The 18823-nt window shown below is 45.3% G+C and overlaps 1 protein-coding gene across 1 annotated transcript in view; it reads left to right on the top strand.

The window, feature by feature from the left end:
- The window catches only part of MYOF (myoferlin), a 1388224-nt gene that overhangs the window by 607673 nt on the left and 761728 nt on the right, over positions 1-18823 (top strand). The window contains exon 18 of the mRNA XM_069611360.1: positions 7378-7491. Within this exon, the coding sequence (XP_069467461.1) occupies positions 7378-7491 (114 nt within the window). The remainder of the gene's footprint in view (positions 1-7377; positions 7492-18823) is intronic.

An 18823-nucleotide genomic window follows, 5' to 3' on the forward strand; every position in this document is an offset into this window, starting at 1 on the left:
GACAGGATCCCGCTCAACTGGAACTTCCGCCAAGTGATCCGGTGGTGGGGCATCTGACAGCGGGTATGGACTTCCAGACTCCGGCATATCAGACGGTGACGATGGACGCCTCCCTGGAGGGATGGGGAGCGCAGGCCGGAGACCTCCACACAAGAGGCCTTTGGCTCCCGGAGGAGAGGTCACTACGCATCAATGTCCTGGAGCTCCGAGCCGTGTTCTGGGCCCTCGGGTCTTTCCTCCCGTCCCTCAAGGGCAAGCTAGTAAGGATTTTCACCGACAACACCACCACAATGTTCTACATGCGGAAGCAGGGAGGCACCAGATCCCCAGCCCTATCCAAGGAAGCCCAGGATCTTTGCCACTGGGCCATCGCCCAAGGGATGTTTCTGGTACCCTTCTATCTGGCAGGAATAAAGAACACCATCGCCGACTCACTCAGCAGGGAGCTGCGCTCGTGCCACGAGTGGGAACTGCATCAGGATCAAGTAGAACTGCTATTCCAATGATGGGGCAATCCCCAGATCGACCTATTCGCGACGGCAATGAACACCAAGTGTCGGGGGTTCGCCAGCAGGTTTTCCCTAGCTGGGGAGCATGGACGATGCCTTCTCATTCCCCTTGGACGGTCTGTTCCTGTATGCATTCCCACTGTTGCCGTTGCTGCTGAGACTCCTCAAACAACTCAGAGGGCCCCGATGCAGGATGATCCTCGTCGCACTGGCGTGGCCGAGGCAGATCTGGTTCCTGGACCTTCTGGACATGTCAGCTTACCCCCCCCCAGTCAAACTGCCGACGGACGCGGATCTCCTCGCCAGAGAAGGAGGCGCCATCCTCCTCCACGACCTTGGGTTGCTGAACTTGCAGGCCTGGCTCCTTCAGCACTAGAGTTTGGAGGGTACGATATCCTGGCAGACTGCAAGGAGGTGCTTGCAAAGGCCAGGGTGTCCTCAACTCTCAAGTGCTATGGACACAAATGGAAGAGGTTTTCTGTCTGGTGCTGGGCACAGAAGATTGACCCGCTGCGGATAACGGCCCCTCAAGTGCTGCCGTAATCGCTATCGCTTGCCAAGGTGGGGCTGGCCCATGCCTCCATCAAGATCCATCTGACGGCTGTCTCCTGCTACACCAGAACTCTGAGGCGCTCATCCCTGTGGTCCCATCGCCTGGTGAAGGAGTTCATGAAGGGACTGTTCCGATCGTTCCCGCCGGTGAAGGCTCCGGCCCCGGCGTTGGAGCTGAACGTGGTGCTGACCAGGCTCATGGGGCCACCATTCGAGCGTCTGCATTCAGCACCGTTGAAGTTCCTGTTGTGAAAAACAGCGTTTCTTGTGGCCATCACCTCTGCACGACGAGTGGGAGAGATCCAGGCCCTCTCCTGCAAGCCTCCATACCTGACTTTCCACGAGACGAGGATGGTGCTGAGGACGCACCCCTACTTCATGCCCATGGTGCCGTCGGACTTCCATCTCAACAAGCCCTTGGTGTTACCTGTTTTCTTCCTGTCGCCTTCGTTGCCGGCTAAGAGGACTTTGCACTCGCTGGATGTAGCTAGAGGGCTGAAGTTCTACATGGACCGCACAGAGTTTTCGGAAGACATCACAGCTGTTTGTGAACTTTGGACCTATAAACCAAGGGAAGGCCCTCTCGAAGGCTTCCATTTCCAGATGGCTCTCCGACTGCATCATGCACTGTCACCGGTTGGCAAACCGTCTGTTGCCCGGCTGTCCGAGAGCCCATTCGACAGAGCAATCGCTGCTACCACGGCGTTCCTATCTGGTGTGCCCCTTCTGGACATCTGCAGGGCTGCTACGCAGAGGTCAACACACACCTTCACGAGATTCTACTGTGTCAACCGGGATTCCAGGGAGGAGTCCAGAGTCGGCCAGGCAGTGCTGTGCAACCTGTTTGCCTGAAGGTGGGCCTGGTGAAGGGTAAGATATGCTTAATGTTGAGTTGAAGTAATTGCTTAATGTTGAGACTTGCCACCTCCCGTAGTTGTGCATGTGTGTACTGCTATGTATTCTTGTATTCATGAGCATGTGAATCCATGCCAGACCCCATGCTGGAGAAGGAACAAGATACTTACCTGTAACTGTTGTTCTGCAGCATGAGTCTGGCATGGATTCTCATGCGAACCCTCCCTCCTACCCCTCTGTGGCTCTTCTCTTGGTCCTACTGTCACTTTACTTGCTACCAAATCTGAAGATGGCTGCCAGAGGAGGGGCTTAGGTAGGGGGCAGTATGACCCAGAGACCAGTGATTGGTTATTAGGAGAAAGACAGTTCAGAAACGAAACTGATTTTTTCTTTACTGCGGATTCCCAGCCTGACGACGGGGAATATTCATGAGCATGTGAATCCATGCCAGACCCATGCTGGAGAACAACAGTTACAGGTAAGTAACTTGTTCCTTAGCTAGCCTTCAAGTAATCTGGTATTGGAGGAATTGTCGTAGTCCTGTTTGACATTGCTCCATTACTGACCAAGAAGATTTTCAGGAGCATTTTTGTGGGATGCATTTATTCTGAAAAATGCTCCTTGTGAGGCTGCTTATTTGTCTTGCATGGTTAACTCGCCACCAGGCAACGCTTTAGAGACTATTTAGCCACCAGTTTGGTCATTTCTATTACATTACAATTACCCCATGTGCCCTTTGTTGGATTTGCCCCGTCACTCTAGCCACAAGAACGTTTTATGTGTTGACTGATCTGGTTGGAGTTGAATGTGTTTTTATGTAAAGGATGTGCCTCGAACAAGTCTAAGCCTCCCAAGATCCCTCACCATTCACTATGCTGGCTGGGGCTCATGAGAGTTGCAGTTCAAAACATCTGGAGAACCAAAGCTTGCAGATTGCTTTAGGATATTTCTAGTGTAGGAATGTTGCCATCTCTCTAGATACATTTTTTTTTTTTTAGATAAATGTCCACTACTTTCAATTCTCTTCCTCTTTTCCAAGCTATACAAACAAGTATTTCCTTAGATAAGGGTTTTTTCCAAGGCATAGAAGACCATGTGTTGGTTGGCATGTTTTATTATTCCTGATGTACTGGGCGCTGTCAGTGCAGTCAAGGTTTCATTCTCGAGAGGTGGGGAATTGTGGGGACAATCAGTGGGTGCTCCGATGAAGACTCTGGACAGCAGGCCAGGATAAAGATGTTTCCCTTCTGAGGAAAGATAGCTGCTGGGGAACAGATACCCAGGAGGCACCACTGCAGTCCAGGTGTGTCCATAGGTAGTCCATGTATGTAGAAAGCTGCAGCAAGAGGCCCTGCTGTTTGCAGCGGTGGCCCCTCAGACCCAGGACACCACAAACAGTTTTCAGGGGCCAGGGGGATGCATTGGGAAGCCTGTTACCCCAGAGAGACATACGTCGACCCTCTAGCTCTTTCTTTTTTAGGACTGCATTTCTATTTATTGTATATAGTTGTGAGTAAGCTTTCGAGAGAAAAATCCTAATAAACTCTACGAGTACACGTGGAATATTTCACCAATATGATAGCATTTTGATAGTCTTTCAGAGGCGTTCCCAATTTATTTTTGCTGTATTCATGGTATACCTTGGTATGCAATCGGCTGTCTTCTTTCTTTGTTGCAGGTCGGTTCCAAATATACTGTGCTGTGTATTAAAGTAAGGATTGTCTTCTATTGAGAAATGAATTGTCTCATTTCCCATTATTTTACTGTGGAAGGCTTTTCCAAAGGGGCACTTTGCTTTGATCTTTGTGCATACTTCCAGTTATGTACAGATGGCGCATCTTAAAACCTCAATAGCTTATTTGCAATGATGCTCATTGGCATCACCAAATAGATTTTTATCATCAATACATGATTATAATTCTGTACAAATATTTGTGTAACTCTAAATGTCTTTAGTATTATAGAGTTGATACGGTCTTATTATGTTGTGTTCAGAGTTCTTCTACTGTGCCGTCACCACCCTAGGGATCTTTGTGCTGAGGCTTGTCCGTAGTGTGGCATTGTCCCGCACCCAGGGTTTCCTGGCCTTACAAGATACTAGGAAAGGGCAGAAGAGGAGGCAAATTGGCAAAGGGGAGAAAGACTTGTACAGATGAGAATGGGAATGAGGGGCAGAGATGGATTGTGATACTTTGCATGCCTGCAAGTTCAGTGTTGAGGGGTTAACCATACCGCTGATCAGAACAAGTGCAAATACGTATTGCTCCTTATTAGCGAAAATTCCTCTTATATGCACCTTTCCTTCCATTTCTATGAACCTCCAAACTTGCTTTTATATTTTAATCTGACCTGTACTTTTTGCAGTGCAGTAAAGCCTTAAGATTCACTACACTGGCCTTTGCTCATATGTTAAGGGGAAACAGACATGTCCTTCAGTCTGTCAGTACTGGGGAACATTGTTTCCCTTATTCTATTTACTTTAGTAACTTATCACTTGTGGTAACTTACCATTATACAATGCATCTGACAATGCAGTACAATGGGGTACACGTTTTGTTTTACTCTAGACTAACACACATAGGAATTTTGGTTACTCTAGGTGTGCTAAATGGACACGCTGGTGGCAGCAGCGACTTTCTACAATGTTTTGGTGCATTTAGTTTTAGCCTTACCACGTTTGGCTACTAACTGTAAGCGATTTGGCTTAAAGCGCTATATAAAACTGGTTCCCAGTGTGTCTGAGTGGTATGCATGAGTTTTGCCACCAGTGAGCCTGGTCGGACCACTGCTGAGGTGTGTGTGTGGCAGATCTGTCATAGGCTAGTGGGGGCTGCTGATCCTGCCTGGCTTTTATGATAAGATGACCCCTACTCCCACTGTAGTGATATCCTGGAGGAAACTGAAGAAGCCAAGACTCCTGTCCAGCTACAAGGCTTGCGAGAGACTGTGGACCCGACAGAAGGCTTGGCGACCAACTTCTGCTGCTGCCCTGGTAGACTCCTGTCCTATGGAAGATCTCCAGCAGTCCTGCAAAGGAGCTGTGACCCTTAGAGTGGAGGGAACATTCATTCTCAATGTCAGTTGGGACTCCAACGAAGAAGAGCCTGCGGGAGTGCCACAGGACTGCCATGTGGCTGACCAGCTCTCAGTTTGGGCTACCACGCCGCAGATGTCGCCGTTCCGAGTTGAGGCCTGGAACTTGGGATCCACACCTCTGCAAAATGTAGTGGTCTTGGCATCAAGGGGACCCAAGATAGGAGGGAAAGACTTACCACGGTAAGTGAATCCCTTTGCGTCACCGTGAATCGGTGGCCTTCGTCCGGAATTGCTTACCTGCATCCATTCCTGTCCTGAGGGGCCCTGAATTTACTTCTGCTGCATTCTTTGACTGGGAGATCTTGCACCAACATTAGACACAGACCAGACAGCTGCTTGAACCTGCATCCCCTGGGAATCGAGGGCTGAGGCTGATGGCGTGTAAAGCAACCTTAGATCGCCCTCAACTGACCTGCCAAGTCTCATGAAGAATCAGAGTACGGGGGTGAGTTATAGCAGTACTTACCTGCTCCCTTAACTCCTTTTTAAAAGTTTGATAACTTTTATAAAACCTTTCTAACACTTTGGCTTTGCCATTGCTTGTTCACACAAGCACTCTGAAAGTTCGGAACACGTTTATTAGATTAACTTGTCCCTGACTCTTGGAGCCGTTCACTGGATATCAGAGACGCTAACTTCATTTTTTTTTTCCAACTTCATAAACTGTGTGGAGCTTTGCTGAACATTTGGGCACAAGGCCTCATACATCTTAGGGGTGGACTTCTGGAGTTAGGATTTATTCTCGGTAGACTTGTAGTGCAAATACTAATCTGTACCTTTCTTTTCAGGGCTTTGATATGTATTTAACCCTACAGCCATAATTGTATATGTATCACATTTTTAGTGTTGTGTGATATTATTACCTGACTGTAGTCATTTTTCACTGTTATATTGGCCGTGAGTAAAGAATTATTTGTATACCTGTTTGTCTAAGTGTGTTCCTTGACTTCTTCACTCTGTGTGCTCATTGTGGACCCCTTAGACGCTAACCACCTTGAGACTTAGCCTAGACAACTCGCCTTGCTATCTTCAACTGGCTTGGCTACAGCTCCGAGAGTTGCCCCTGTCACAATATAAGTTGGCCTTCTATACATTTGCCCACCTGGCCAGAGTATACACAATCAGTCCTAATACTCCTGCAAATGATCGTATATCAGTTTGGGCAGTTCCTAGTAGCTGTCCCTTGAAGGGCGGATGCCTGTAAGATGTACCCATAAACTCACTGAGCTCGGAGGGGCATCTGGGAGTGCCCAGCCAGGCGTCAGAAGTGACAGAGCTCAGATTGTACTGTTTGCAAAGGAATGAGGTGGACATACATGAACAATCGGGTATATGGGCCGTTCCTCAGATTGCTATGCATAGTGAAATAAATGGCCCAGATGCCTGAGCATGAGTGCTTGAAGTGGTATTTGTACTTGAAGTGGTATTTGAAATTCCTTTTGCTTCATCAGAAAAATAATATGCAAAAGAACTAAACAGGTAGACTGTGCAGCATGAAAAACATTTGACCATTTATTCATGCCAAGGCACCAACCCTCCCCACACACCTCACATTGTTCACATCAACAACACCCAGTGCAGCTCCGAACAAACCTATTGTGTTCATTTGGTTAGTGCCATTGTTTGAGAGGGTCTCTATCCCATCGGCCTGCAACCGGCAGCTCTGCTTATGTTTTGGATGGCCACTCTCCTAGTGCCTCATTGATTAAGCATGCTAGGGCTCATGCGAGTGTTAGTTCCAAACATCTGGAGAGTCAAAGGTTGCAAACCCGTGATACACCTGCTTCTATGCACTTTTATTTTTAGAACTAAATGCACCTCATACTTGTATAAAATGAAGCATTTGGAAAGCAATGAAAGATTACCATAGGGCAAGATGTGATCTTCAAAGAAGAGGATTATATGTTATCACTACAAAATACTAAATGCTATTACTGCGAAGTACAAAACCTTGCATGCAAGACTATTTCCCCCCAAAAACTAGATGGGGCTGGGGGTGTGTGGGTAGTTTTTTAAATAAAGTGGGGGTATTTGGAGGGCCTACATTAAAAAAAAATATTTGTTGTTTTACATGCAAGGTTTTCAATCTTGCAGTAAACAAATTAAGAATTTTAACGTAGATCCGAGTAATATAATTTCCCTGGTCATACAACTTGCATGACCATAAGCTGTTCACTGAATTATACTCCAATACCCATCCTGACAATAACTGATAATTGTATCCTAATCCTCAAATTCTGAGGACACTACTGCCAATAGGTATGATAATTTTTGGTGTTATCTCAATGTCATCTCTGTTTTCATAGACTTGATCTATTATAACCTGTGGCTATAGTAAATCATATTAATTATCTTTCTTTTTCAGGGGCCAGGTTGTGCTTACAGGGGAAGGATTCTGGTTGAGCTAACTACCAAACTTGACTCCTCACCTGGGAAGAAAATTGAAGATATCCCTAGTGACGACATACTCGTTGTTGAGGTAGGTGCTTGCATGTACCAATATTGTGTATGGAATCCTATTGCAATTCTAAAAACTGACTGGGGAATATGGAAGCTTCTGTGCACTATTAGAATGCCATAGTAGTGAACTTCTAACCTCTTTCCACAGTAGCGTGACACAAATCCACATAAAGGTGTTTGTATTGCCTCTGAACTGTGGATTTATAAGAAAAGAGCTGCATTTAACACTTAATGGGTTTATCTCCTTCATCAGAGCCTAAACTCTCCCCTTTCTTCATAGCCCCTTAACCTCATCAAAAGGCTCTTTGAAAATGGCGGCTGCTACTGGAATAACCAGTTGTTCTGCCTCCCTTCAGCAAAAGCAGTACTGTAGATATATGTGCAGATGGGTAGGCATCAACAGCAAGCAGAGTATTCCATCTCTAGTTACTGAGGGACATCGTCTATATCTGGAGTTTGTCACCTAGAACCCACTGTGAAACATGTCACCATTGGTTGATTCATACTGTCTTCTGAGCATGTTTTCACTGTAACTGGTTTGGGGTCAGAACACGCAAATGGTGGCAGAGAATTGTTCAGTTCTGCATTGCAGTGCCACTATTGTCAACCAGTTCAAACAAGAATGCATCATTGGACGGGTTTCAGAGATCTGGTCAGTTTCAACCTGTAGCCCCATTTTAGTGACCTCTTGCCTTCATCTATCCACTCCATAGCCTGTTGGCTGGTCCTGCTTTATGGTACAAAATGCCACCCCAGGGTAGAAACACTAGCAGTGTTAATCTTCCTCCGAAAGTCCTCTCCTCTCCAGAAGCTGAAAAGAAGCTTAACTGCTTGCACCCCATGAGATTTTTTTTGTTGCAACAAGTCTGTTATATGCTGTGTTGAATTGCATGTCAGTATGAGGAGGTTTCTAGCTAAATATTCCTCATGGTTAGGAAAAAGATTCCACCTATCAACCCCCCTCAGGGAGTCCAACTTGTACCGTTCAACACTTGCACATATAACATGCATTCTGACATCTGGTTGCCATCCATGTCACTCACGTGCTACTTAGCCGTTCATTGGGTGGTGAAAGATTTCATGGTGGTTCATATTTCTGCAATAAGTGGCCCAATACCACTCTGCCTGAAAAGTGGGTCTATCATGCGGATCATCCTGAAGGTAGTGTTTAATAGGTTAATGATACTGAAAACTCAGTCTGCCTTGAGATTCCCTTTCCTGTAGGTTGGAGCTCTTTTTTCCAGGGAAGTAGAGTGCTGCAACCTGCTTTCTTTTATCTGACGCTAGCAGCACTGTTTATGTAGAGCAAGGCTCTGCAACCTTTGGTTCTCCAGATGTTTTGGACTACAACACCCATCAGCCCTAAGTAGCAAAGTCATTGGTTAGAGATCACGAGAGTCTTAGTCCAAAACATCTGCAGAGTCAAAGGTTGCAGACCGCTGATGTAGAGCTAACCTGTGGCCATTTTGGCCTCTTACATACTATCACAGAAAACCAAATCTTAATGGATGGCAATGTTTTAGCCAACTCTTAAAGCAGCTTGTCTGTGGGACTATATGACAGTACTAAACATGCAATCATATTCCCCTCCCCTACTCGACCACCTAGGCCCTATCTTCCCCTACTCCAAAATACCCATAGGAGACAAAAGTGAAACGGCTTGTTGCACCCCCAATCATCTGACAATCTCTTGAGAGGTCATACTGGGAATTATGCAGCTACTGTGGTAGGTCAGACATAGGAGACAGTAACGAAACTGGGTTCAAAGTGATTCAAAGTGATTTTATAAAGTAAACAAAATGCCCCATCTAGCTCTATTGCTGCCATAAAGGTTCCCTATTATAGAAAATAACAAAATGTGCTCATCCAGATGTCTTACACATCTCAAAACTGGTTGGCTGTCCAGAACTATACTATGGTACGAACTGGCCCTATCACTAATAAAGGGAAAAATAACCATAATCTAGAGAAGTGTTATTTCCTCCACTCTGTTGGTGTGGGCCGGTTGGTGCATAGCTCCCTCACCAAAGTGTCTCTAGAAATGTTCCTCCAGGAGTTTTTAAGTTTTTGGCTGCTCTTACAGTTTATGAACAAGTGGATTAACCAACCGTTGAAACAAATTCCTTAGGTTGGCTATTTGGATTTGTAAGCTTTTAAGAGTCCAAATTATGTCTCTTGCTCACCACTCCATCGCACCTTCTTGCAGGCGATCGGTTTTTGGGCTCCAGCATGGGACCAGCAAGCTCTAGTTGAGGGCTTGACTTGCTATGGTTTCTCCACGCTCTCTCTGTGGTCCAAAAAGCAATATCGTTTGATTTTTAACCCGAACTAAAAAGGGCAAATCCTTTTGCCCCCACAGTTCGGCCTTTACTTATATTTACATTACCTGTATTTGTAAGCTTTTCAAGAATCCACCAATGTCTTCTACTCACCCTCCAGGGTGTCTCAGCTACTCGCAGGTGACAGGGCTTTGTGGTGCACCATGAACCTGCCGACTCTACTTAAGGGTCTGATTTGCTCTGGTTTTTCCACCCTCTTTTTGAGCATCTTTGATTTTCAGCCCTGATTGGGCTCTTGGATCTCGGCCAGCGTTTTTCCCCTATTTTGGTACCTTTTTCTCATATTCAAACCTCCTGGGTGTTTCTCTTTATTTCATGCTCCTAGTAATCCATTTTAGTGTGACCGCTTCTGATTCACCCCCTTTGGGTATTTTGTTTCTCTTCTGGTTTCTGGTGCCCCCCTCTAGGGAATTGGACTTTATCGCCCCCTCTTTAGATATTTTCCTTAAGTTCAGCTTACTCTTAATCACTGGTAAGGTATTGTATTCTTGTTCACCCCTTTTGGGCCTGCCTGCCTCAGGTATCCCCACCAGGGCCTTTAGTTACTTTTTTTCAAACATTTTTGTTGTTTTCATTCCCATTTGCAACACTCCGGAGCTCAGCCATCCACCTCCCTCTCCTTGGCGTGAACCTCGTACCTGTCTCTCCATGGTATTCCTTGGCAGAGGGGGCTGATCAGATCATGCCAGAACCATTCATCTCAGGTCTGTTTGTTGCTGTTCCTTCTCCGGTCCGGCGCTGTCGTTCAAATGCTACCTGATGCTGTGTGTGCGGTGGTTCGGTCTTCCTCCACTAGAGATCTCATAGTTTGGGACTCGCAGTCATCCTGGGCTCGGCGGCATTCTGCCCACCACATATGGGATATGGTCCTACCCCCAGGCTCTTTTGGCTCTGCACTACAGTCTAGTATTCGGTTGTGGGCAGCGTTGTTTGGACTTGCCCCTCGCATAGCTGCAACATGGCTCTCCAATGGCTCTTCCTCCCCAGGTAAGGGTCTGTCTCTTTAGGCCTCTCCTTGTAACGAGGCACACAACTCCATTAATCCTGTGGGTCAGGCCTCGAGGAGGGGTGAGCAGCACAACCAAGCAGTTTAAAGGTCCCATTACGTTATCCTAGTAAGCAACATGGATTTTGAAGTGTTCTTTAACAAAATATGATCTTTACTCAAACTAGATGTCCTCCCAGATTAACAAAGAATTTCTCTCGGTGTCCTTGGGAAGGCTCTGCATGGTGGCCTCGCTGGAAGCCTTGTCTGTATACATCTGCAGGATCAGGCTGTTTTTCGCCCATGTTAGCTGCTTTTAAGAGTCTGCAAGCAGTTCATATCTATTCTTATGCATCTTGAAGTTTCTGTGTAGCAAAAGGTTTACGTGTGGCAGTCCTTTATATGGGTGTTATGATAAATAAAGCTAAATGTCCGTGTAACTTCAGGGAAGGATGCTTATGTGCTTCATGTCTTCCGCATCCATCATGTCGGTCGTGACGTCATCACCTCTCTTTGAGGGTGCAGTCAGTCGACTTGTTTGATCAATGGCAGGCTTGTCTTTTCTATGGTCTCATCAGGATATGGTCTGAATTGATGAGTGAATAGCATTTCTCACACCTGCGATGCATCAGTGATGGGGAGGAAGGGCCCAGGAGCAATTTACATATCTTGTTTCTCTGTCGTCTGACTGAGCCCTCTGGTTGACAAGTTGACCACACTTCCTTGACAACCTTCTCTATGCACGTGCAACCTTGGGATCCATGCCACGCTTCCCACATGTCCATGGTATTTCACTTGCTCGTCCAAGCTCCAGGTCATGCAGCAGTCACCATCAGGTTTGAATCACACCCATATTTCCCTGTAGTTGTGTGGATCTGGGGGAAAAGGAGAACCTTGTACCTGCCGGAAACAAAGGGCACTGCTTCAGGTGGGATGGCAATACGTTGAGTCTGTGTTTCTCCATCTGTTTTCGTCTCTACGTCCAATTGTAGTTTCATCCCTATTGTCTTTTCAGTAGTCTTCTTGCACTTTGCTATGGCTATTCTGAAAACGCAGAAGACAAATAATACTAGCAGTAATGCCGCTATCAGCACTTTAATTCCACTGGCCATCCATTATGTTATCAAGGAAAAGATGTGTGTCTGCCAGTCTAAATCTTCTTCTGTTCCGTCTGTGTTTACCTCCATTTTAGCATGCAGATTTTATAATTGTGCATAATTGCCTCTGTTAGTGTTCCATTCTCTCCATCGTGGGATGGCATGTACGTGCAACCGGAAGACCCGATATTGGTGCAAACACCTCCCTCCATAGCTGTGAGGAGATCCAGGATGTATATGTTCTGTAGGGTCATCAGTCTGACGGCTCTCAACTCTTCTTTGAAAGCGTTAATTCCCTTGACGGTCGAGTTTGTTGTCTGCAACAATTCCCATCTGTTGATCTGAAGCCATTTGGTATTCATGTTGGCCTGAACTCCTGGAATGACTGACGCAAAGAACATCTCTGTTCTGTTTAACAATCTGTGTTCTGGTGGTATTGCTTCTAGTGCGTCCTTCCATCCTTGTCGACACATTGTTTCCTCTGTTTACTCTCGTCTGCCCCACAGATCATTTCCTTCTTTGGTGTGTTTTTTTTGGGGAATCCATCTACTTGTATGTCTTTCCGAGACACTACCATGGCTGGTGTGTTCAGTTGCACCAGAAAGCATAGCCCTCCCCAGTTTGGCAGAAGTTGCATGTATGCCTTGGATCCCCAGACCCAATAGTGATCCATTAGAACTGCCGTACTGACCCTCATGCCGTGTAACTTCGATAATCTCTTGCATCCTCCATTTTCTCCAACGCTTACTGGACCGTCATTCCGAAAGCATAAAGAAGCATTCTCGAGTGGTATAATTGGCATGGGACCTGCTTCATTCTCCACCCAGGTAAGCAGTTTTGAACTTGCTGCCCATTCTTTGAGGCAATCGTCACTTTCCTCCTGCACCGGAGTGCGTGTGCAGTTTGCACCTTACCATCCACCCATTCTATGAATGTGTCCATACACTAATAGCTGCAGTCTTTCCCAGCATCCTGGCATCCCTCCTATTTCTTTGTCCTGGCATTTATGCATTGCAGCTCTATTTGCAATACTTTTCTGGCTTCTCCTTTGTTTGGGCCGTCAGGAATGTACTCTATTGTCTTGTCATTGTGCTTTAGCACATTGAAGCATCTTCTTTGTGCTAGATGGAATTACCAGTGAATATCACAGACCAAAATAATCAGACAGACTGAGAGTAGATGGTAAAATACTGATTTTATCTCCATGAAAGAAAGTTGGGTAAATTGACTCATCAAATCAGATGCATGCATGATCACACACATTTTTGTTCACACAAAGCTTATATATCACTATGTACGTCATAAGTGACGTCATGCTAAGTGGCATTTTACAAAACCTATCTGTGGAAGGGATTGGATTAAGGGAACATCCCTACCTATAGAATGCATTAGTATTCGTTATCTCATTGATTGCCCCTTGTCTGTAGGGCAAGCCTCCGAGCTACTACATACATATTATACGGAATATAGCAGAGAATATCGCAGCAGAATAGTACTTGCATTATTCTATGTGGAAGAACTGTACGGACCCTCTCATTGGTTGGCAACCTTGGGTGCTCTGATCACTAGCAGTATGTACATGTACATGAAAACGAAACCCAGGTGCTGTAAGACACAACGGCTTTCCTCTTGTTTTCCCAATTAGTCCACTATCCTTCATCAACGGGCCTTCTGCCAATGTCTGCCATCTGAAGATGACCTTGCCAGCCTGCTCACTGTCCTGAAACATCTAATGGAGTGTAGGCACACCACTAACTTAGCTTTGGCTTTAATGAATAGTCCTTGTTTGGAAGTTCTTCATCGCATGTTAAGAGACCCTGATTTTTGTCAATTTCACGCTTCTATTTACTGAGATTTGATTTTAATTGGCAGGGTGTATTTACCCTTTCTGACCTTTAAGAGACTTGCTCACTCTACCTCAAAGTTTTTTGCCATGTTATTTGTCCAATACTTGGCTTCTATATATTTTTGCATACTCTATCTTAAGAGAAATGTCTGACGCACATGGTCTATTCATTTAGCTCCCTTTGTACTTTGTATTAATCTCCTGAAATAGCCTTCTTGGTTCTAGGCCAACGTGCTCCTTTATTCCTCACATGTAGGCAGTTTCTTGATAGCGTCTTCGTCTAACCACCCTGGGCTTTTATTCTGAGGTACTTGGGTTGACTTTTGACGTGAGCCATCATCCATTTCCTTCTAATGGCTGCCCTAAACTGTATTCATATACCTCTTTCAGAAAGCTTCTATGTATTTGTTCTACCATGTGTTATTGCATAGTTCAAGGTATTGATCAGTAAGTAACTTCATCTTCATTTCATACACTATTACTTCATCTTTGGGTACATATTTCTCTTAGTGCTTCAGTTACATAGTCATCTTTAAGTATTCTCATATTGTTTCAGCATAGGTTCATAGATCTTCATTGGAACACCCTTTTTTGTTGTCTTCAGATTTTGCTCAACGTACATTCATTTCATTCATAGCTGCAACTCGACAACTTGGCAAAGGACATCCTTCTTGGTAACTTCCTTCCATTAGTTCAGCTTGAGGATAGATTCTAAATGGTTGCCTGTGTGCATATCGTCTCTCATACACCCGACGTGGCCCTGGAATATTGCAAGAATTCATGCATGGATTCCTCATCATAGCTCTCCATCTGCTGTTCCAATGTGACGGTGGTAAGGGGACAGGGATAAGGCATCTCTCTTCCTCCATCAGTACTCAATAGTCCTCTATCATTTCTTGAGTCTTTATATAGCCATCTTCATACGGAAACATGTTTTGCGAAATCCATCTTGGCGTAGCCCATCTTCCTTGAAATCGGCCTATTGTGCAGAGCAATAGGTGCATGAGGTATTGTGCTCTGGCTGTCGGGATTTCTGCTGCTATGAATGTTTTGGAAGTACTCGTGGCATAGGGTATGAGAGAGCACACATAGCAGCTCTCTTTCGTTGTCTCTCTCCCCACCATGGTCATGTGCTGACACTACACTTAGTAATCCATATCTGCACTTTGCCTGGGTCTTTTTACTTCTCGGGCAGCACTGGTCACCTGCCCAGATATGGCTTTGGTAAGAGCAGGAATGGGGTCGTATTAACTGGTACCAAAGCGTGTGCATGACGCAATACAACCTTTTGTAGTGTAAAGAGATAGACAACATAAAGCAATAAATAACACCACAATGGAGCTTGCCACAGCTTCCGTTTTCTGTAATGCAGCAAGCCTTCCATATTGTCCATAAAGTTCATGAAACCACTTGAAAAAGTCTTTAAAATGTATTATTACTTTGTGTTATTAGTCAAGCTCTCCAGTGGTAATACTGAACCAGTGCAGCAAGAAACAGTCGCTCCTAAACAAACCGCACTTTGGCGCTACTGAGTAATGCAATGATAGGTGTTTTGAAAAAGTGCTTCTCAAGGTGTGTGCCAGTATAGAACCATTAGTCAAAAATCAGTCCAACTTTCACAATGATTACCTAGTGTAAGGAAAGGACAGTGTACCTACTCTGAGAAACCAGAGGGTGTCTCAGCGTGTAGTCCCCGGGGACTTGCCACCCAGGTGGCCATGGCACTGCCGTCGCTAATGGAACCAGACCCTGGGGGTGGACCAGTGTGGGAGGATCCCCTGGATGAGGTGTCCTCATGGAGTGGGTTTGGGACACCTGATAGTGAGATGCAGTATCCCCCGCCCCGCTTCTCATGGACACCTTTACTGCATCCTACTATGTAGGTTATCCGGCGATACACTCTGAGCGAGGCAAAATGCACACAGGAGCAGTGCATCCGGGGCAGCAGCCGAGTGGGTGGAAGAAGACTGCAAACTGAAAGGCAGAATCAAGGAAAGAGAAAACCTTGAACTTTTCGGCAAATGATCAATACATTTAAAAAGCCTTGAAAGCAAAGTATGCAAGCCCGATGAGAGAAGCTCTTGAATCCTGTATTGTGTGTCCGAGATACCAGATGCCCTCCCACATGATTGACAGAGTTGTGGAGGTGAAGTAGCCGCAGTGCTATCAATTGTGGCTCTTAGATCAAAGAGTTGAGCACTGAAATCAACACAGCCGTTGAGTCAGAGAAAACTGTGCAAGGCCAGTCTGTTGAGATGAAGGTTGCAAGCAGCAACAGTGTATCTGGAATGAATGGACTTCAACGTGATTAATGGAAAGACACGGGTGAAAGGAAATTACGGATAACGATTTAAACATTGATGTGAACTGAGAGAATATTGAGAGATACAAAATAAGTGGTCCGGCACAGTGGAAGTGCCCCATCAAAGGTCTCCGTTTGATGCTTAACAAAAGGAAGCGGATGAAAAAAGGAAAATTAAGATAATCAAAGTGGTCCTGCAAAGGTCTTTGTAAAATCCATCGCACATTTGAAAGTCTTTGATTTAACAGAACTTGAGAGCTGAAGAGAAATTTTGTTTGAAAGGTCCGTGCCCCACTGAGGGAGACCTATTGGGAACTTGTGCTTCAAAGGGGGTAGAGCCCTGCAGAGGGAGGCCCATTAGAAACTGTAAATCTGCAAACCAATGGACTTTAAACTCCTGGAGAGAAGGAACTTTGTTTTGCTTGTATCCAAGGCATTCTGCGAATAAGCGACTTTGTGTAGGAAAGACTGTCGTGGAAGACCTTGGCTTGTGCCCTGAACTGCATCCTCTTGCTGAAGAAGCCAGAGTGTGTTCCGAAGCAGAGTGTGCCCCCTTGTCCTGTGTTGAAAATGTGGGGGAAGGGAACTTCATTGTTCAGTCATCCTGATACATTAATTTTTAATACTATTTGTTTTACATATACCATCTTCCGACACATTTGTTATAGCGCAAGGGCAGGCAACAGATTTTGTTAGTGTAGGCCATTTTGAATTGACAGACAAAACAAGGACTGCGTTATTTGATCGAGCTTACTCCCATCCTTGGCGATCGGGCTAGATAGGCGTTATGCAACCCTCATATTCAATAAAACCTCCTGAACTGTGCATCACTTGTCTTAACTAATGATACCATGCCTTCTTTACACTACTCAAACCTTTCATTTTGTTCTTGCCTAGCTCTTGTCTTTGATCATGTTTGTATTTGTCGAGGTGTTTCTTGTTCTTGGTCCTTTTCTTGCATCAGATTGCCTACATTGCCAGAGGAGGGCTTGACATATCCATTATAGTTCCAAGTCTTCTTCCCTACTATCTTGACGGTTTTGTCAATTGCATGTTCCACAGAATAGGGGCCCTCAAACCTGGGCTTGTACTAGGGCCTTACTAAGTTGTGCAGGAGCACTTCGTCTCCACGGTAAAGAAGTGGTTGCTTGAGCAGCTCAGTCTTTTACCATTGTTATCTCCCTCATCCTTCAAGCTCCCCCGCCGGGATTGAAGCTGTTGGGAGATGAAAGAAACACTAGCCATCATTGAAGCAATATATTCACATATTTCGTCACCTAGGACATTGGCTGTACTTTGGGCATCTGTCAATGCTCTAATGGGAGGAGCAAGCAGGAGTCGCATGTGCCTTCCTGTTGCCACCTCATGAGGGGTTAAATGGTGTTGGGATCCAGGTTGATTACACAATGCAAACCAGGCTAAGGGCAGTCACTTCAGCCATCATTTCTTGAGTGTTTTTATTTTGGCCTTTTTTTCCTTGAGCAAGCCATTGAGACATTCACAAATTCCATTCACTTGCAGGTGATAAGCACAGAAAAACGTATGCTTAATCCCCAGCAGGACTGTGAATTACTCTATCCAACTGTATGTTTGCTTGATACATTTGGAGGAGTTTGTTAAATATAGAGGGTGATTTGCAGTACCCGTGGGGAAGCCTTGTGTGATTCCACTTAATATCTATATAGAAATGACTTCAGATCCTGTGATTCCTTGTGAAGTTCGATAGAGAATGAAGCGTTCTTCAAATCTATTATCATAAAATGGGTAGCCTCTGGTGGGATGCTGAATAGTATTGTTGCTGTGTTGGGAGCTAACAGCAACTCTACTTCAATATTGTTCAAAGGGCACAAGTACTGGATAAAATGCCACAATCCCAATGTTGCCTTCCTCACCGGGTACACAGCCATGTTACACTGTGATTCTGATGGCACCAAAATCCCTTGCTGCACTAATGTGTAAATCCTCTAAAAAATGCTGCCTTCTGCATCTCTGGACAAAGGATATTGTTCTGCCCTTGGTAAGATCGCCCCTGGCTTAAGCTTGATTTTGACAGCGCCCACTCCATTTAAAAGACCACGTCATACGGGTTGTTGGTCCATAAAACGCCCAGTACGTGTGCTAGGTCTTCCTCAAAAAATGGTGCTGCCACCTTTTCAGGAGGGCCATTCTCTGTGGTACTTCCCTATAATGGATTCTCAACCAATGCTCATAAAGAAACACTCTGTTGAGTTTTCAATAGTTGTCTTGGAGCAATTCTTCGTCAAGTCAGTCTGTGCCCTTCTACCGCGATTACTGTTCTCCAGGCCCGACCTGCATAAAATTAAAACCGTTTGTGGAAACATTAGAAACAAAATGGCTGTATATCAAAGTTCTCTGGGCTCTGATAATGTATTACACTAGTGCAGGGGTCTGCAACCATTGGCTTTCCAGATGTTTTGGACTACAACTGCCATGATATCTGGTTATTGACCATGCTGGTGAGGGATGATTGGAGTTGTAGTCCAAAACATCTGGAAAGCCAAAGGTTGCAGAGCCCCGACACTAGTGGAAAACCATCTCCTGAAAATTATTCTTTCGGAACATGCTACTCATCTGCAACTCTAATAATTGCTACGTATAAAGAATCTGGGGAATTGGAACTTGGCACCATTGGGTTAGACATGGTATCCCCCATTTCCGTTTTCCATTGAGCCTAATATTTCCCAGGTCTTTGTAGGGTATTACCAACACCTCTATTGTTCTAGAAAACCCTCTCCCAACACACACCACTTAAGTACTGAGA

This window comes from Ambystoma mexicanum, chromosome 8 (assembly GCF_040938575.1).
Source record: "Ambystoma mexicanum isolate Mex_15411 chromosome 8, UKY_AmexF1_1, whole genome shotgun sequence".
NCBI classification, from domain to species: domain Eukaryota; kingdom Metazoa; phylum Chordata; class Amphibia; order Caudata; family Ambystomatidae; genus Ambystoma; species Ambystoma mexicanum.